The sequence below is a fragment of the Suncus etruscus genome, chromosome 4, assembly GCF_024139225.1.
Source record: "Suncus etruscus isolate mSunEtr1 chromosome 4, mSunEtr1.pri.cur, whole genome shotgun sequence".
In the NCBI taxonomy this organism is placed as follows: Eukaryota; Metazoa; Chordata; class Mammalia; order Eulipotyphla; family Soricidae; genus Suncus; species Suncus etruscus.
In genome coordinates this window covers 159,454,301-159,474,451 of record NC_064851.1, presented here as the reverse complement: position 1 = coordinate 159,474,451, position 20,151 = coordinate 159,454,301, and the positions used below count along the sequence as shown (strand labels likewise).

The 20,151-nt window shown below is 40.5% G+C and overlaps 1 protein-coding gene across 1 annotated transcript in view; it reads right to left on the bottom strand.

The window, feature by feature from the left end:
* The window catches only part of CEP120 (centrosomal protein 120), an 82,465-nt gene that overhangs the window by 61,419 nt on the left and 895 nt on the right, over nt 1-20,151 (bottom strand). Inside the window, exons 2-7 of the mRNA XM_049771412.1 lie at nt 18,273-18,429; nt 15,880-15,994; nt 13,724-13,865; nt 12,147-12,295; nt 3,748-3,945; nt 986-1,213 (exon numbers count right to left, since the gene is read on the bottom strand). Coding sequence (XP_049627369.1) covers nt 986-1,213; nt 3,748-3,945; nt 12,147-12,295; nt 13,724-13,865; nt 15,880-15,994; nt 18,273-18,429 — 989 coding nt within the window. The remainder of the gene's footprint in view (nt 1-985; nt 1,214-3,747; nt 3,946-12,146; nt 12,296-13,723; nt 13,866-15,879; nt 15,995-18,272; nt 18,430-20,151) is intronic.

Below are 20,151 nucleotides of genomic sequence, written 5' to 3'. Positions count from 1 at the left end.
GCCACCGCCCGGCCCCAAAAATTTAAAAATTTTAGGGAACAAAAATGGGATGCTAAGATGTGTTCTGGAGATACATAAACCATCAAAAAACACAGATCAACTGGGGACAGTAATGAGGGTACTGGTCACTGGTGAAGAAATTGGTGTTGGAACATTGTATAAGTAAAACTAAATCATGAATAATTTTGGAATTTTGAAATTCATGGTAGTTCAATAAAAAATTTTAGTAGCATGGATTGAAATAAATGCCAATGTTACTAAAAGAGAATATGAAATATGAGAACCTACGAACCCAAAATTTATCTTTTGTTCAAATTAACCACAAGAATTAATGCTGTGAAGGTCACCACAAAGAGTGATGAGGGCAGTTAGAGAAATAACTACACTGAGAACTATCATAACCATGTGAATGAATGAGGGAACTGAAAAGCCTGTCTGGAGTACAGGTGGGGGTGGGGTGGGATGGAGGGAGATTTGGGACATTGATGGTGGGAATGTTGCACTGGTGAAGGGGTGTTCTTTACATGACTGAAACCTAACCACAATCATGTTTGTAATCAAGGTGTTTAAATAAAGATATTTAAAAAAAAAGAGTTAATGCTGGAGATCGAACCAAAAGATCACACCAAAAGAGACACCCCATTAATAAAAATACCCAGGATCAAGGTCTAAAACCGAATTTTTTTACCCCCCCACCCCTAAAACCAGGTTTTTTTAATTGGAATTCTTTTACTACAATCAGTCACTGACAATAAGTTGGGGTGCATGTGGAAGTGATAGTTTTCAGATAGGAGACAACAGTCCCCAAGAACCTTGCTATAGTTATTTATAACTGCAGCAATAGAAACTACAGTGCTCTCTGAAAGATCTTTTCAGAAAGGAGGTGCCATATAATGTAGGTCAGTGAAGAGTCATTACTACTTCTTTTGCTAGGTGCCTCTAAAATTCCACTTTTGTAAATAATCAAGAATGACATACTACTTGCCTGGGTGTCTACTCCTTCTCTCTGCAGTGCCACCAAGACTCCCACAGTAGGGGCAAGCTCCACAGGAATGGGTGCGAGCTTTTGCTTGGCTCGGTTTGGAGGCTCAAGGGTAAATGCACCCTCCACTGTGACTGGATGCTGGTTGATTTCTGTACTTCCCTTCTTTAGTAATCCAGTTAAAGGTATTTCTGTACTCCCAAGTGACTGGTCTCCACAGCAGAGATGGATCTAAAATGAAGGGGACATCAAAATTGGGCTATATATTTTCTTTCTCCTAAACACATAAATCTAAAATAATTTTAAATCTAAATCTAAAAAAAGTTATTTTTAAACTATTATATATTTTTTATATTTTATATATTTTGTTTTTAAACCTACTGTTATATTTTCCTTGTATGGATCTTTATCTTATTGACTTACAGTAACTAAGTAATAGATTTCTACACAATTATTAAAACTGGTGATAAAACACAAAATTTTGGGGTTAACGCAAGAGTACAGCAAGCATGGTATTTGTCCTTGCAGGCAGCCCACCTGGGTTCAATATCAGCATCCTATATGGTCCTGCTAGTCTGCCAGGAGTAACACCTGAACACTGCCAGGCATTGCCCCCCAAAAACAAAAATAAATAAATAAATAAAAGCATTAAAAATAATCCCGGCGCCCCATATGGTCCCCTGTGCCTGCCAGGAGCAATTTCTGAGCCTGGAGCCAGGAATAACCCCTGAGCACTGCCAGGTGTGACCCAAAAACAAAAAAAAAAAAAAAAAAAAATAATTTTCATTTTATAAAAACACCAAAGTTCATCAAGAACTCAATAATAAAGCTATTATTTTCATTTTTCCTTTCAATAGTGGATATACTCAAATGTTCCCACTCATTTTTGTATCTTTAGCACTAATATTTTAATATTTATTGTTACTTATAAATTTGCAAGATGTAATTTTGAGCATTGATGTAAGTGAAAAACAAGTATCTAAAACATTTTTGCTATTTCCATTTTAACACTAAATGCAATTCTAAAAATCAGCAGTTCTAAAAATTAGTAGATGCACAGCCCTGGAAATTCAAGAACCTCAACTTATTTTATTGATACATAAGATACTTATGGGAGTTTTTCTTTTCTAGTTTTTTACACTTTAAAATAATAACAATGTCTAACATTGTTAAATTAACATTGATTAACATTGTTAAATAAAATAAGCATTTCTGGGGTGGCAAGTGCTGTGATTAACACACTGTGCTGTTATTAAAAGAACAGGGAGCTTTTAAGCTTGTGGAAGGCTTTTAAGCAACATCTGACAATCCTCAGGGTTTACTCCTAGCTCTGCTCTAAGGCATGCCTGTGATAACAGGGACTGAACCCAGGTTAGCGTGTGTAAGATAAGGGTCCTACCCAGTGTACTATGGCTCCATCCAACTGTATCAGATTTAAAACTACCAAAAACTTTTGTTTGTGGTGTATATTATGTAAATATTTGTTGGCAAACATCATTTGGAGAAAAATAGGTACTTCAATATTTTTAGGTCTAATGTCATAATCATCTAAAACAGTCTAAATATTATTAGGTATGCTTCTTTTTAAAAAGAGTAATCTAGGTTTATTTTATTACTGCACATAGATGAGTATAGCAAAAGGCACGACAGAGCTCGCTATTCTTAGTTATTCTTAGGATATGGCTTTTTATAACAGTCTACCAGGAAAAATTATTTCCAAATTTTTCTAATTATAATAAAATATAAAATATATATTATTTAAGTTATGTAAAATTATAATAAAATAAAAGCAGGATGCAAATTCGTGAGGTATTTTAAATAGATTGGTGATATTTTTTATGACTTTAATATCCATGAAAATTAAATGACTAACATTGCGGGAAAAGATTGATACAATAGAGTAAAACCCAATGTGCATCCTCTGCATTTGTCTTTTGTTGTTGTTGTTGTTGTTGTTGTTGTTGTTGCTGTTGCTTTGGTTTGGGGGCCACACCAGGTGGCGCTCAGGGTTTTTACTCTGTGTTCTGCACTCAGAAATCTCTCCTGGCAGGATTCAGGGACTATATGGAATCGAACCCAGGTCAGCCAAGCAAATGCCCTACTGGCTGTGCTATCACTCCAGTCCCTACATTCGTCTTTTGATATAATCATGAGTCTCAATTTTGCTTGGATGTATCAGAACTACTTCTAAAATTTTAGTTTAATTAAAATGCCTCTGCTCACTTCTAGCCTAATATTCAGTCTAATGTTTTATTTTATACAAAAGAATGACCTGTCATTTTATGACTCCATTTCAGTCCAAATAAAAACAATTTTCATAAAAGACAGAACTATCAGTACAGTTGAATCCAGGGGTTGGATAGCACAAAGGCACAGTGGGTAGGGCTTTTGCCTCTCATGAGGTGGACCAGGGAAACCAGACATCCCGTTCTGGCCCTCTGTGTCCCCACTCCCAACTCTGCCTTCAGCCTGCCAGGGATTATTCCTGAACAGAGCCAATCCTGAGCACCACCAGGTCTGGCTCAAAAACAAAAGAACTCCAATAAGCTGAATTCAATTTAAAATTAGTTTATACCTATTTCCTCGATAATTAGTTAAAGTATATGATCTCCTAAAATTCTCAGTTAAACTGTTATGTTTTCCAACTTTACTGGTCATAATAATTCCTATAAAACTAAAAATGACCTCACTACTAAAAAAAAAAGTCACTTACTTACCACTCAGATGTTTAAAGTACTGCCAGTTTAAATCACTAAACTACTTACCTGAATTTTAGACTGAATAGCCAGATAAAAACGAAGAATTTCAACACTGCTACGTATTCGAACAGATGCTCTCTCTGGCTCAAAGTTGGGGTTGATTAAATCATTGAAGGGTTCATTTGTAACATCATTTCCCAGTAAAGAATAGTAGAAGAAAAACTCAGGCTGTCTTTCTGGAAGTTTCATGGTACATGGGATTAACTAAACAGTTAAGGAAAAAGAAAAAGAAAACACATTACTTCCTAATGAATTAAACATGTTTTTATAATCATCAGGGAGATGCCAATCAAAACAACAATGAGATACCACCTCACACCACAGAGATTGATGCACATCACAAACAATCAGTGCTGGCAGGGATGTGAAGAGAAAGGAACTCTTATCCACTGCTGGTGGGAATGCGGTCTAGTCCAACCTCTATGGAAAGCGATATGGAGATTCCTCCAAAATCTAGAAATTGAGCTCCCATTCGACCCAGCTATTCCAGTCCCAGGGATATACCCTAAGAACACAAGAATACAATACAAAAACCCCTTTCTCACACCTATATTTATTGCAGCACTATTCACAATAGCCAGGCTCTGGAAACAACCAAGATGCCCTTCAACAGACGAATGGCTAAAGAAACTGTGGTACATATACACAATGGAATATTATGCAGCCGTCAGGAGAGATGAAGTCATGAAATTTTCCTATACATGGATGTACATGGAATCTATCATGCTGAGTGAAATAAGTCAGAGGGAGAGAGAGAGAGATGCAGAATACTCTCACTCATTTATGGGTTTTAAGAAAAATAAAAGTCATTTTTGTAACAATCCTCAGAGACAATGAGAGGAGGGCTGGAACACCAGCTCACTTCATGAAGCTCACCACAAAGAGTGGTGAGTGCAGCTATAGAAATAACTACACAGAGAACTACCATAATCATGTGAATGAATGAGGGAACTGGAAAGCCTGTCTGGAGTACAAGTGGGGGTGGGGTGGGATGGACGGAGATTTGGGACATTGGTAATGGGAATGTTGCACTGGTAAAGAGGGTGTTCTTTACATGACTGAAACCTAATCACAATCATTTATGTAATCAAGATGTTTAAATAAAGAAAAAATGGAAAAAAACAATAACATATTTCTCTAAATTTTTAATCTCACTGGATCGTTGTAACTTGGGGTTGCATATAATATTGTGACGTTTCTAATATTTCCAGATACAAATGTTTACCTCTTTCATATAATAAAATGGAAGTGAAAAATAATTAAAATAGTTATTTCTCTATTAAAATTAACAAAAAAATAACATGTTTTTATTTTAATGTTTAAATTCTGAAGATATTTACTATGATTTTCATGATATATTTTAAAGTCTAAAATTAACCCTTCAGTATTCCTAAATCTTTGCAAAATTACCATGAAACTACTAGTATGATTCATTTTTAAAGATATGGGCCAGAGAAAAGACAGCAGAAGTGATCCACACAATTGGGGGGGGGGTTTGAAAGGAAGGGGTGCTGGGGGTCCTTGTGAAAAGAGGTGGGTACATTTGTGATGTTAGAATCATATGCATGAGAAGCCATCACTCACAGTAAATCGGTCATCGTGGATTAAAAAAATGAGCTAAAGATAGTACCTGTGTTAAAGCATATGTCTGGCATGCAACCCACACAGATTTGATCTCTGGGACCAGAAGCTCCCCTATACACCTCTGAGTACAATCCCAAAACCCCCAGCACCACTGGGTGTGGCCTTGGGGACACTCCAACACCTCTGTGTCCTGGGCTCCCTAGTTCCACATGCTCAGGCCCTTGTGCTGAAGTGCCTGTTTGAGGCAGAGAATCACTGCTTGAGAAGTCTCCTAAATATTAATAATAAATTTTAAAATTATTTTAAATACACAGCATACAGAAGCAAACAAATATTGCAAAGATGCATCATTTTGAAGTTCACATTTCGGGGCCAGAGAAATAGCATAGCGGTAGGCATTTACCTTGCATGCAGTCGACCTGGGAGAGACCCGGTTTGATTCCCGGCATCCCATGTGGTCCCCCAGCCTGCCAGGTGCAATTTCTAAGTGCAGAGCCAGGAGTAATCCCTGAATATCGCTGGGTGTGGCCCAAAACCAACCAACCAAATCAGTAAGATTTTTAAAAAAACTATAGTTCACATTTCAATTTTTTCTTTTACATGTGAGCTCTTTAAAAAAAAAAGTGGAGCCTGAGAGATAGCAGTGGTAGGGCATTTGCCTTGCAAGCAGCCGATCCAGGACTAGCAGTGGTTCAATTTCTGGCATCCCATAAGGTCCCCTGAGTCTGCCAGGAGCGATTTCTGAGTACAGATCCAGGAGTAACCCCTGAGTGCAGCAGGGTGAGACCCAAAAACCAGAAAAAAAAGAGGGTCTGTTTTTGTTTTTAAATCACTGTGAACTACAGTGATCATGATCAAATTTCAGGCCTACACTGTTCCAACTCCCATCCCTCCTCCAGTGTCTACTTCCCTCCACCAATGTCTCCCATTTCCCTCCTACAACATTCTACCCCACCTCAACTCCCCAGGCTGCCTCTATTGCAGGTACTTGCCTCCTTCCCCACTGTCCTTAGTGTTCCCTTCCCTGACTTATCCCCCACCCCAGTGGCAGGCTTCCTACTGAAGAACATTCTCCTGCTCATTTCTCTTGCCTTGGAGCATTTGTTATTTGCCAATGAGTTTCTTTATAACATGCACACAAGAGATTTTGTGTCTGCCCCTCTCCCGTGACTAGCTTCACTCAGCAGGATACTCTCCAGATCCATCCATGTAGCAGAAAATTGCATGATTTCATCTTCACTTACAACAGAAAAATATCCCATTGTGTATATGTACCATGGTTTCTTTATCCAGTCAACTGTTCTTGGGCTGTAAGAAAAGGTCTTTTAAATGAGCTTTTCTCTTCACAAATCTGTTATCATTTTATCCCACCACTCCTTTCATAAATTAGAAAAGGTATTTGAAAAAATCTTATTACAGGGGCCAGGATGATAGTATTATCGTTCCGATAGGGTGCTTGCCTTGCAAGTGAATGATATGGGTTTAATTCCCCGGCACTACATATGGTCCCCTGATCACTGCAAAGAGTAAGTCCTGAGCATTGCTGGATGTGTCCCAAACCTCATTCCCCCGCCCAATTTTTTATTTCAGGTTTCTTTATGTAATAGCTTTTTTCAGGCTTTTTGCTTAAAAAATAAAAAATAACCTACTTAATCACTTATCGAATTGGGGACACCATAAATTAGCAATTGTAAAAGGATGACTTTTATACAGTGAGAATTTCTTCTCAATGTTACTATTTCATAGCTATATATATCTAAAACATGGGGTTCTACCTTATAAAATGGAACTATTGTATAAGAAACCCTAACTTTGCTAGGAATATAGTAATCAACTGTATTATAAACTAACTCATCCATCAATAGGAGCTACTAAAATAAGGCTATATAGTACATAGTGATATAGCTAAAATTAGTGACATATAAAAAAAAGACATGAAAGTAACCTAAGACAAATGGTTAGGTATAAAAGATGACTGACTTGAGAGTTGGCCTTCAGCAGGAAGTCTAGGTAAACGTGATGAGGGGATTAGGTTGGGAGTTATGGGGCAGTGGTAGAAGGAAGTGGACACTCTGGATGAGGGGGTGGTGTTGGATTGTGTATTATAAACCATGGTATATAAAATAATACAAATTTGAAATATAATTTTATTAATTAATTTTCCTAGGATGGCCAAACAGGGAAATTAAAAAATAAACAAGATGGTCAAATAAGGAGAATCTGTTTTTATATATTTATGCTTTTTGGGCCACACCCTGTGACGCTCAGGGTTTACTCCTGGCTACGCGCTGCTCAGAAACAGCTCCTGGCTTGGGGGACAATATGGGACGTCAGGGATTGAATCAAGGTCTGTCCTGGATCGACCGTGTGCAAGGCAAACACCCTAACTCTGTACTATAGCTCCGGCCCGAGAATCTGTTTTTATATCTGTCACAAAACATAGCAAACCTAGCCTGAAACATGAATCACGCTACAACAGATACCAATTTGAAACCTGAAAAAATACAGACTCTGCAAGTAGGGATGAAAAGGACAGTATCCAAATGGAGATTGGGATACCCTTGACAAAAATATTCGCACCCCAGAGCACGCAGCTGCAATGGCAAGAGATTTCCAAGGGTGAGATGAACAAACACCAGGTACCCACACCCACAATTGTTTATAGAAAATAGTAACAGGAGGCAAGAAATTCTCAGGAGTAAATAAAGTTCATACCTATGTATCTGAGGCCCTCAAGCCTCAGGCCCCACCCAGGCTTGTCCCTGCTCCATGGGGTCCCCAAAGTACTAGCATCACATACTGTGCCCCCAAAAAGTGGGGGAATCAGGAAGACACAACTCAAAGTTGTCTCAACAAACCCAAGGAATCCTGAGTTTGTTTGATCTCCAGCAACACACAATTCCTCAAGCACCACAAGATGTGTCTCCCCCAAACCCCCAAATAAAGAAAAACCCCACATAGGGCTGGAACTGCTGGCAGGCACCATCCTAGTGCTATGGATCTTGCTGACAGCAGTAGCAGTGGTGCAAGCCAGTCTGGAGCTGGCTCTATAGAAAAGGCCCCAGGAGCTGAGCTAGACAGGGACTAAGACTGGCGAAAAATGCCCAAGCCTAGATCAGCCCACCCACATGCAACAACCTGCAACTCTAAGGAAGCATCTGAGGCCTTCCCAAAGCAGAGCCACTTGGCAAGAAGGCGCTGCTGTCTCCTAGGCTTCCTGGTTAGTCTACTCCAGCCATCTTGCTGGGCAGCCCCTGACTGAATGCTGTCTGTAACCAGCTCCATGAGCAGCCTTTCTTTAGCAGGAGTGGCGAACACGTGGCTCTGGAGCCGCATGTGGCTCCTGGCCAAAATGAATGCGGCTATTTGCCTCTGATCATCATTTTGTATACTGTGGCTTTTTGCCAAGTTTGGATTTTGTTCTGCTGCTTCTGAGGGACCTCTGAGGAGAGATCTCCGAGCACGGAGTCCCGTCCCCAGGCTCTGTCCTCCCATCTCCCATCCCTTGGAAGCAACTGCACGGGCCAGCAAGCGGGGTGACCCGGGTGTCACATGTTGGGTCACATCTTGCCGTTAGTTCTTAGTGTGGAGGACGCAGCACACCTTCACCATCACTGCAGGATTTTGACCCTCACTCAAAATGGCAAAATGCAATATGTGTTTCATAAATTATTGTTAAAATTATATGCTTTTGTGTGAGTGTTTGTCTGCTTTGGCAGATCACTGCGTGGTGTGGCTCTCTGACTCTCACAGTTTAAAATTTTGGCTCTTTGTGTCAAACTTGTTCGCCACCCTTGCTTTAGAGCAACCCAACAGAATGACTGCTAACACACATGACCCAGAGACCCTCAGTCACTGATCCAGCACCTTCAGGCATGACACTGCTGAGCACACCAGGATGCTGCTCCTCAGGACCACTCTAACTGGCACAAAAGTGCCTCTAACTTGCAACATGCTCTGCTTGTCACACAGATGAGCTATGATCCTCTCTAGACTGTTTTCTTCAAGCCTCAGAGTGTTCAATGGCCCAACGAGCTCTCAAAATCACCCTGTACGTACTTTCTATCAGTGCCATAGCCCAAGTACCTATGGCACCGTTGCAGCTGTGACTGACAGTAGTGACCAACAATTGTAACTGATTGCTCCTCAGTCCCTACCATGGCCTGCTCGATTCTGGTACTACAGCTGATGTCAGGCACTCATGAGCACAAATCCCTACCATTTGGCTCCACAACTGGGAGAGGAAAATGTTGTCAGACCTACTCGCATATGTACCACAGGGCACCCCAAGTCTACTCAACTTCACCATCACAGCCATCATCAGACACTCCTAATTATGAGTTCCTCAGTCACTGCCAAGCCTCCTTGCATTTCGCACAGACAGGGGGCAAGACACTGTGACTGAATTCTTAGGTCATCCTGTAGATCTAATCAGCCCCCAAATAGAGGCCACTATCCCACAAAAAAGACCCAATGAATTGATCAGCAGGTCCACAATGAGAAAGAGATGCAAGAACTCAAAGACACCACAGAATCAAGACAATATCCTGAGAATAATTTCTAAAACAATAGAGCTATGTAAACTAACTGAAAAAACTTCAAAGCAAAAGCTCAGTGAATTGAAGAAAGCAATGCAGAACAATAACAAACTACTAGAGCAAAGTCCAAAGAAGTCAAAGAGCTAGAGAATACAGTAACCATAATCACAATGGGAAAGAATCAACAACAGAATGAGGTGAAGAGAGAGTTCTGTGCAGAGAGCACAAGTCACAAATTCAATCCCTGGCACTGAACAAAGTGTGTGATCCCCACTCCACCCCTGACAACAAAAGTTTAAAAGACTACAAGCCAATATCCTTGATGAGCATCAAAGATACTCAACAAAATCTGGCCAATCTGAATGAAACAGGATATTAAAAATTCCAAGTAGAATTTCTTTCACAGATGTAAGGATGGTTTAAGAACACAAACAAGGCCTTACTATTTGGCCAGATTCCAGGCTGCAGACACCATGGTTTCCAGCATTTTGGCAGAGTAGTTTTGACATGCAAAGCTTCCTTTAGAATACAAGCTTCTCTTGTACCAAAGTACAATCAGAAATTAACTGAGTACTGCACAAACCTCATCCACTTACAGCTTGAACATATGCATTTGTACCATGAAAGATGAAACAGTAGTGTGGAACAGGATCCAGAGGAGGGACCCATCGGTGAATAAAAATGAAGTTGTGCAGTGCATACTAGCAGCTACTACTGCAAGAAAACCTGACCCAACACAAGGAACACAACTGTAGAAATCACAGCCTACCTTGCAGGCAGACGCGAGCAACTGTAGTTAGACTAGCAGAATCTGAGCACTAGGACAAACAAGACCAAGTATTAGTATTTTAAGCCTGAAGCAGCTAAACCAGGTGAATCCCTTCTCCTTCATCAGTTTAATGTAGTCATCGAGCCTCAACCCAGAGGTGTAGACTGTGAGGACAACTGCTGATGGGAAATGGAATCTGTCAGAGGCTGAGAAAAACAAAAATTCTCCCACAGGGCTGCTTCCCAACAAGTCAGCACTGGTAACACTATAATGAATACACTGAGCTTTTCCTACTTCTCAGCCATCACCTTCCCCATCATAGATACAAATAAAACTAAAAAATTCCAACATTAAAACCAAGTTTGAACCACTAGGGGTCACTCCGGAGCAGTCAGGAGTAGGACACACAAACAATGCAGAATGTCACAAAAACCCTCCCTCTCCTGCAAATGTAAGATTAAATCTCAAAGAACACATAAAAGTACTTTTTGGATTAGCATGCATTCAGTCTGAAAAAGTTAAACATATATCCTGAAACTTTCTGAGGCAAATCTTGCAAGATGGGTATGTATGTGGTAATTTTTTTTGTTTTTGTTTTTTGTTTTTTTTGGGCCAAACCCCTTGACGCTCAGGGGTTGCTCTTGGCTATGTGCTCAAAAATCGCTCCTGGCTCAGGGGACCATATGGGATGCTGGGGATAGAACCCAGGTCTGTCCTCAGTCAGCCGCTTGCAAGGCAAAAGCCCTACCACTGGCTATTGCTCCAGCCCAGGTAACTATCATTTATGAATAAAAACCAATGTAGAAATTCTATACGTCTAAGAAAGTGGATATCCTGATAACTATTTTTGAATAAAAAGTCATCTTCTCTATAAAAATATTAATCTGCCTCAATTACTACAGACCAATGTATTGTCAAGGGACTCAACTTGTTCCTAATAAAAAAAAAAAAAAAGGAATACTTTAGTGCCAGCCGTTACTGAGACACCAAGCTGCTTCCTGAGAGTTTCCAAGGAGTCTTGAGCCTCCCTATACATTTTACTGGCTGTGCAGGGTAAGAAGTTCCTGGACACTTCAGCCGGTCCATTCCCAGAGTTGTTTCTGCAGTTTGGCTATTTCTTCTCACCTTGAGGGTCAGGCATCTTCTCAGACAAAACTTGCACAGTTAACAACAAAAATGGTGCCATCTTCAAGTCTCATGTTCCTCAGCCAGGAGCAGCCCATGTCGCCCCAAGACACAGGGAGAGGCATAAATGGCAATACACTGACACTCCTGTTGTTTGCTAACCTAAGTTTAAGGCAGTTCTTAGTAGTAATATATGACTGACATGGTCTTCTCAATATTGCATATTTCTCCAAAAGTACCTTGAAATAGGAACACCCTGAGGAAGAAACATTTCTTAAAATGCTTAATAAGTTTGGGTTTTTTTGGTTGTAAGTCAACTTCAGAATTTTCTTAAAATTAAATTTGAAAAATACCAGTTCTTCACGAACCCCTGACTTCAGCAGTCTCACCTGCTCCAGTTGGGTGGCGAATGCTATGGTCACTGACATAATGAAGAAGTCAGTACAACGGTCGGCTGCTCCTATCTGATGGAAGCCTCCTTCCTCATTCAGCACAGCCACAATGTCCTTGGGATCAAGTCCAGAAAGGCTGGCAGGAACTTGATGGAGAAAAACACAATTAAACCACATTCAAGTTTGCCATGAGACAATAAAGGATTCTGAAAGTAAATGATACTGTTTCAATACAATGCCAAATGACTGGCATCACTCTAGTTCAAAACTTACTATGAAACTTCAATAATCAAGACTATTAAAAAAAAAAGACTCTGAAGTACTGGTGAAAACAGAAAGGAGTTCAGAAACACCTATAAAATTACAATCAAATGACCACTAACAAAAAAAGAAGGTGGGGCCAGAGAAACAGTACAGTGAGTAAGGTGTTGGCATGCATGCTACCAACCCAGGTTCAATCCACAGCATCCTAATGGTTCCCAGAGCAATGCCAGGAATGACCCCTGAGTGCTGAGCCAGGATTAACTCCTGAGCAGCTCAAGTACATTACCAAAACCAAAGAAGCAATTCAGTGGTGCAAAGACAGCCTTTACAAGTACTAGAACAACTGCGTATCTTTATAGAAAAGATCAAATTAGCGTAGGCAGGCCTTACACTTAAAAATAGAAATGAACTCAAAACAGATATTTAACTCCTAGAAGTAATAGAGAAAATTTATGGGTATGATAATAACTTCTATTTTTATTTTTTAAACTTGATTGATTGGTTGGCTTTTGGATCACACCCAGCAGTGCTCAGGGGTTACCCCTGGCTTTGCACTCTGAAATCATCTCTGTCAGGCTGGGGGCCATATGCTCAATCCCCATGATTGAAAGTGTGCAGCTTTGAAGGTATACAACGGTCAGAGCACTGGGCCAAGTACATGAACACAACCACTAGAGGCATGCATCACCCCAGTCATCACCACAATCCAACAGATGCAACAATCAAAGGGAAACAATAAAATTAAATTTTAAAAATTAAGTTTATCAGGGGTCAGAGTGATAGTGCAGCGGTAAGGCATTTGCCTTGCATGCTGTTGATCCAGGATGGACCTCAGTTCAATCCCCAGCATCCATGCAAGGGAGCAATTTATGAGCGTGAGGCCGGGAGTAACTCCTGAGTTACTGTGGCCCCAAAACAAAACAAAACAAAGCAAAAAATAAGTAAATAAAAATTAAGTTTATCAACTAAAGAATTATATAGAGCTTGTAAAACTAAGCTTATGGAAAATGGCGTAATTAATCATTTTTAGTTTTCCTAAACTTATGGAGAAAATGTTCTCGAAAGGCAGTTTATAAAAACAATAATAATTCTATTTTGTTCATAGATACACATATATAAAATGAAAAGAAAGTCTAAGTTTTGTGAAGAGAACTAAGAGCTATAACTGTTCCATGTATAACAATGACATAATATTTGTCATAAATTCTGCTTAGACTCCTGAAACTTCTCCCTATAATATCCTCCCCTTTTTGAAGTCCCAGTCCAGACGTGAAACTTCTCAGAAGTGTCTTTAGAGATGATGCACCAACCTTTTCCATCTCGAGGCGGGGCTCCCTTTGCTTTAAAACTATCCACTGGTGCCTTTGTATCTGTTTCCAAAGCAATGCTAATCTCTATTTCTGACTTGAATTTGGTGTATTTATTACTCAGCAACTGGTACCATTTTGGTGCCTAGAGAAAAATAAAACACTTTTTGTGGTTAGTAAGAAATAAATACTAATGGGAAATGTTCTCAAAGGTTCCACATATACTTTCTGTAGTTTTCAGTACTTTTGCATGATCATGGCCTGGGTTCAAGGTGTAAGACTGAAGAAGGAAACCTTCTTTTTAGACTAAGGGTCAGTGAAATAATGAGCATCTAAGGATGAACAGCAACAAAAAAAAGTACTCTTTTAGATAAATACACTGAGGACTAAAATGAATTTCTTTTGAATAATTCCATGAATAACTGACAACTGAGAAATGCCAAGTTCATTTACAAGTTTGAGGTTAACAATATTAGTGACAAGTGAATTTCTCTTTACAAAACCCAAGTATCAGATTCAAATCAAGGGTTAGGGAGATGGCTGGAATGTGGAGTCAAAGACTAGAAAGAGCAGAGAGCTAGGACATTGGGTTCAGATCCCCAACACTGCATACAGTCCCCCAACTCCCCCAAAAGTGATCTGTAAACACAGAGTCAGGACTAGCTCTGAGAACTTCAAAGTGTAGCCCAAACCCCACTTCCACCCAATAAAAGCTAGAGCACCTCAATGGTGCTCCAGCACTACAGCAGGAGTGACCCCAAAGCAACCACAAGAGGTTCAAATTCCATGCCCAGTTTTTAAAAAATAATAGTAAATTGAATACAAAAATTAAAAAAAAAAGTTTTCTTTTGAAATTTTTACAAAACAAATAAAACACAGAAAGATGAAACTCAGCATTTCTAAAGTCAGTAAGGTACAAAGAGGTTGAGATACTTAAAAAGACCTAAGCAGGGGCCAGAGAAATAGTATGGAGGTAGGGTGTTTGCCTTGCATGCAGGAGGACTGTGGTTCGAATCCCAGCATCCCATATGTTCCCTTGAGCCTGCCAGGAGCAATTTCTGAGCGTAGAGCCAGGAGTGACCCGAGAGCTACCAGGTGTGACCCAAAAATCAAAACAAAACAAAAAGACCTAAGCAGAAACATTTTTAAGAATAAGAAACATAGGGGCTGGAGTGGTGGCACAAGTGGTAGGGTGTTTGCTTTGCACGCATTAACCTAGGACGAACCATGGTTTGATTCCCCAGCATTCCATATGGTCCCCCAAGTCAGGAACAATTTCTGAGCACATAGCCAGAAGTAACCCCTGAGCGCCACTATGTGTGGCCCCCCAAAAAAAGGAATAAGAAACATCAGGGCCAGAGAGATAGCACAACAGTAGGGCGTTGTCTTTGCACGCAGCGTACCCAGGACTGATGGTGGTTCGAATCCAGGCATCGCATATAGTCTCCCGAGCCTGCCAGGAGTGATTTCTGAGCACAGAACCAGGAGTAACCCTGAGCGCCACCAGGTGTGAACCAAAAAATAAATAATTAAATAAATAAAAGAAACATAGGACTGAGGAACCTGAATATTCTTGTTCTTGCTGTATGAAGGTCTGTTTTCATAAGATTTTTAGAAAGTTCCCTTCCTGGCTACCATATGAGGCATTGCAAAGAGCTGGATATAGAGATTTAATTAGAAGGCTACTATGAACGTCAAGGTCAGTAACAAAAGTGGTAAAATTGACATCAGAACAGTAGTTGATTCGATGGAGAAAAATAGCTGAAAAAGGTTCCTATGAAGGCAAGAAAAGGAAGATGCTCAGCAAGCATGTGGTTTTCTAACCTGCAGAAGTGGAAGGAATGAGAGGTGGCAGTTGACTGAAGCAAGGAGCACTGGGAAAGAATCACCTGGGAATGCAAAGTTTGAAGAGTCTGCTAAGTCCCAAAATGTTTGCAACCTGGACACAGTTTAAGTGCAAAAGAAAAGTTCTCTGGTTTAGAATGTAGACTAGGAAAGACTAAACAGTATTTTCTTCCACATATTCATACATAGGCACTGCTCCACTGATTCAAACCTATTCAGAGCAGTTAGTATTCCTCACCCTGCCCCTCAATCCAGCAGCTACTGGAAGAACAATCAGCACCCGAAATCAATAAAGAAACATTGAAGAGCAGTACCTGCTTTGTTTCTTGGGCAGTTCTTAAGTCCAGAACAATGTAACCTATTGTTTCTTTGGTAGAAGATAAGGGATCCAAGGCAAAACACTGGAGTTTGATTGGAGTACGTTGTAGTCTTTAAGAAAACAAATTATGCAATTCATAAAAAAAACTTTGGGTTAATACTGAACTTTCTATTCTTGAAGAAAATAGTTTCCCACTCTGAAGATTATTTTTTTCTTGTTAAGTTATACGTTTTGTATTTTCTAAAGAAGTGACAGGCTGGGAGTATAGCTTGCCATGTAAATAGGACACACTGGGTTTAATTCCCAGTACCATGCAGGAAAAATAACAGCAGCTAAGCTAAATTACTAATTATGTCTACCTGTCTATATACCAACGAAATAATATACATGACCAAAATCTTATCTAAGAAGAGCTGTCATCTCTATCAATGTTTCTGTAATATATAAAACTCAAAGTGAAAAAAACCTTGAATCCTCAAGAATGACTTTAAATTGTTGCTCTTATACTCACATACAGAAAAAATACTTTGTTTATAGTTCTTTTTGTACCTAAAAAATGATAAATTAAACATCTTAAAGTCAAAAAATACAAAAATTAGAGCCATACTAATGTAATCTATGGAAATATTGGATAAAATGACATACATTGACTCTTTTTAAAAAAGAGCATAGGGGGCTGGAGCAGTGGGAAGGGTGCTTGCCTTGTCTGTGACCAACCCAGGTTCAATGTTGCATCCTGTATGGTTTCCCCAAGTCTGCTAGAAATGGTTTCTGAGCACAGAGATGAGATTAAACCCTGAGTGCTACTGAATGTAGCCCAATAACAAACAAACAAAAAAGTATGGGTTGTTTTAAGATCTGAACCCTATACTGGCTCAAGCAGTAAGCTTATTAGATTCTACCAAAACTTCTACGAAGAACATCTATGAGGGGCCAGAGAGATAGCACGGTGGTAGGGCGTTTGCCTTGCATGCAGCTGTTTAGGACAAATGGTGGTTTGAATCCCAGCATCCCATATGGTCCCCTAACCTGCTATGGGCAATTTCTGAGTGCAGAGGCAGGAATTTCCCTGAGCACCGACGGGTATGGCCCAAAAACCAATCAATCAATCAATCAATCAATCAATCAGTAGATAAAGTTTAAAAGAGGGGCCGGGGGCCCGGAGAGATAGCACAGCGGCATTTGCCTTGAAAGCAGCCAATCCAAGACCAAAGGTGGTTGGTTCAAATCCTGGTGTCCCATATGGTCCCCCGTGCCTGCCAGGAGCTATTTCTGTGCACACAGCCAGGAGTAACACCCTAAGCAACGCCGGGTGTGGCCCAAAAACATAAACAAACAAACAAACAAACAAATAAATAAATAAATAAATAGATAGATAGATAAATAAAAAAGAGGGGCTGGAGAGATAGCACAGCAGTAGGGTGTTTGCCTTGCGTGCAGCCAATTCAGGACAAATGGTGGTTCAAATCCCGGCATCCCATATGGTCCCCCATACCTGCCAGGGGAGATTTCAGAGCGCAGAGCTAGGATTAACTCCTGAACACTGCCAGGTGTGACCCACCCAAAAACCAAAAAACAAAACAACAACAAAAAAATGTCTATGAAACCTATTCTTGGCATAAAATTATCATTTACATTTTCAACTTATCTGTATTTTTCTTGGCATTAACACTGGGCCAGACCAGTGGGGCGGAGCGGTAACACATCTGCCTTGCCGGCGCTAGCCTAGGATGGACCGTGGTTCGATCCCCAGGTGTCCCATATGGTCCCCCAAGCCAGGAGTGATTTCTGAGCACATAGCCAGGAATAACCTGAGTGTCACCAGGTGTGGCCCAAAAAAAAAACAAAAGAAACCCAAGTATAGACAAGGCCACTAATGCCACGACTAGCATCTCATAGCAGCTATTCCAGAAATCATTGAAAGGAAATACATTTGATATTCTCTAAAAATGTATTATCCCCTCTTCAAATAAAATCTACAAGCTGACTAACAGAAAAAATAATGACTAATTTTTTAATATTATGCATTTTATTTATTTTGGTTTCTGGGCCAAACCCGGCAGTGTTCAGGAGTCACTCCTGGCAGGCTCGGGGACCAAATGGAATGCTGGGATCAAACCCAGATCCATCCCAGGTTGGCCGCGTGCAAGGCAAACACCCTGCCGCTGTGCTATCACTCTGGCCCCTCTTATGTAGTTTTCTAATCTGCAATATGGGAGAATAAACAGTCCCTAAGGTAGTTCTGATGTATAAATGATTATTGCAAAGTACTTATTTCCTGACACATTAAAAAATAAATTAAAACATTTTTACAATCTAATAAGAGATGCTTATTTATTTACTAATTTATAACTTAGGAAAAAAAATAAAATTGAAAGTGATGATCACCGGTGTTGATGAAGTGCCTTCCTGTCGATTTCCCAGGCTAACTCAGTAGCAAATTCAGGCTGGTCTGTGTGATCCACAGGATCAGTAGCCAACTGTTCTCCATCAAACTTTGCTTCTACGACGAGCATATGCTTTGGACGTTTGGGAAAATGACGCCCTGGAAAAGGAAAACAACATGAGTTGATCAGGATTATAGAACAAGGAAGTATAATCATTTAGCATGCATTTTAAAAATGTTTCCTTTAGCCTATAAACTACATTAAGGTGGTCTAGGGTGGGACCTATGAGTTTACATTTCTGGTAAGATCCCAAAGTCGTGTCAATACTTTTGTCTTTGGCTCACACTCTGAGTGACACTTTCTCAGTAATATTTAAAGATAAAAGTGTGGGCTGGAGAGATAGCTTGGAGGTAAGGCCTTGCATGCAGAAGGATGGTGGTTCGAATCCCAGCATCCCATATGGTTCCCCGAGCTTGCCAGGAGTGATTTCTGAGTGTAGAGCCAAGAGTAACCCCTGAGGGCCGCCAGGTGTGACCCAAAAACTGAAAAACTAAAATAGGGTCCGGAGAGATACCCTACCACAATGGTAGGGCATCTGCCTTGCAAGTAGCCGATTCAGGATGGACGTTGATTTGAATCCTGGCATCCCATATGGTCCCCCAAGTCTGCCAGGAGTGATTTCTGAGTACGATTTCTGAGCCAGGAGTTACCCAAGCCCAGTCAGATGTTACCCAAAAACCAAACCAAAACAAAACAAAACAATAAAATAAAGCGCATGAGACCTCCAAATGATTTTTCTTTTTGTTTGTTTTTTGGGTCACACCCGGCAGCACTCAGGGGCTACTCCTGGCTCTACGCTCAGAAATCACCCCCAGCAGGCTCAGGGGACCATATTGGATGCCGGGATTCAAACCACCATCCTTCTGCATGCAAGGCAAACGCCCTACCTCTGTGTTATCACTCCGGCCCCTTCAATGATTTTTAAGTAAGTCAATAAAGTCTATTCCCAATCAGACTCTCCTAACTATAACGTTACCACAGTAAGCTTGTGAACAGAGGACAGGATGAGAAAAAGCAGGACGACTGTTTCCTCCCAAAGACAATGCGTGCTTTGAAAAAGATGAACCTTGGAAAATACTCAGGAAAAACTGGAGCCCCTCTTTTTCCTCTTCAGAAACCAGTACAGAATCCAAATGGTGCTCAAAGTAGAAGTTCCCCCCCGTTTTCTTTGTAGTAGTGCAGGTAAGAAAACAGCTTGGTACAATGTGGCTGGAAACAGAGCAGAAGAGGGATCTACCACATTCAGGTAAATCAAAGGCTTTCAGAAAAATTAAGTTTGCAATATATTATTCAGCAATATTACTCCGGAAGAGTAATGTGAACTGTGCATGTTTTCAGGGGAGAAAAACCTAGAAACCAGACCAAAATACTACTAAACACTACTAAAATAAAAGAGGTAGGGGCCAGAGCAATAGCACAGGTGGTAGGGTGTTTGCCTCGCACACAACCGGTCCAGGATGGTCGGTGGTCGGCGTCCCATATGGTCCCCGAAGCCACAGCGATTTCTGAGCGCATAGAGGTGTAACCCCTGAGTGTCACCAGGTGCGGCCCAAAAACCAAAAAAATAAAATAAAATAAAAAAGATAGATAACAAGGACTCCAATCCAGGATAACTCGCTCTATAATGGGTTTGTGTGGAGCACCGACTGACTACAGAAAAGAAAATCAACACCCCATTCTGAAGTTGGAGAATGAGAGGGAACCCAGAATGACAGTAACCCCAGGCCAGGTTGAGGCCAGAGCAGGGTTGGTTCACATGCATGCAAACCCCAACCATAGCAAACATAAACTATGTGGAAGGAGAAACCAGAAGTGGAGGT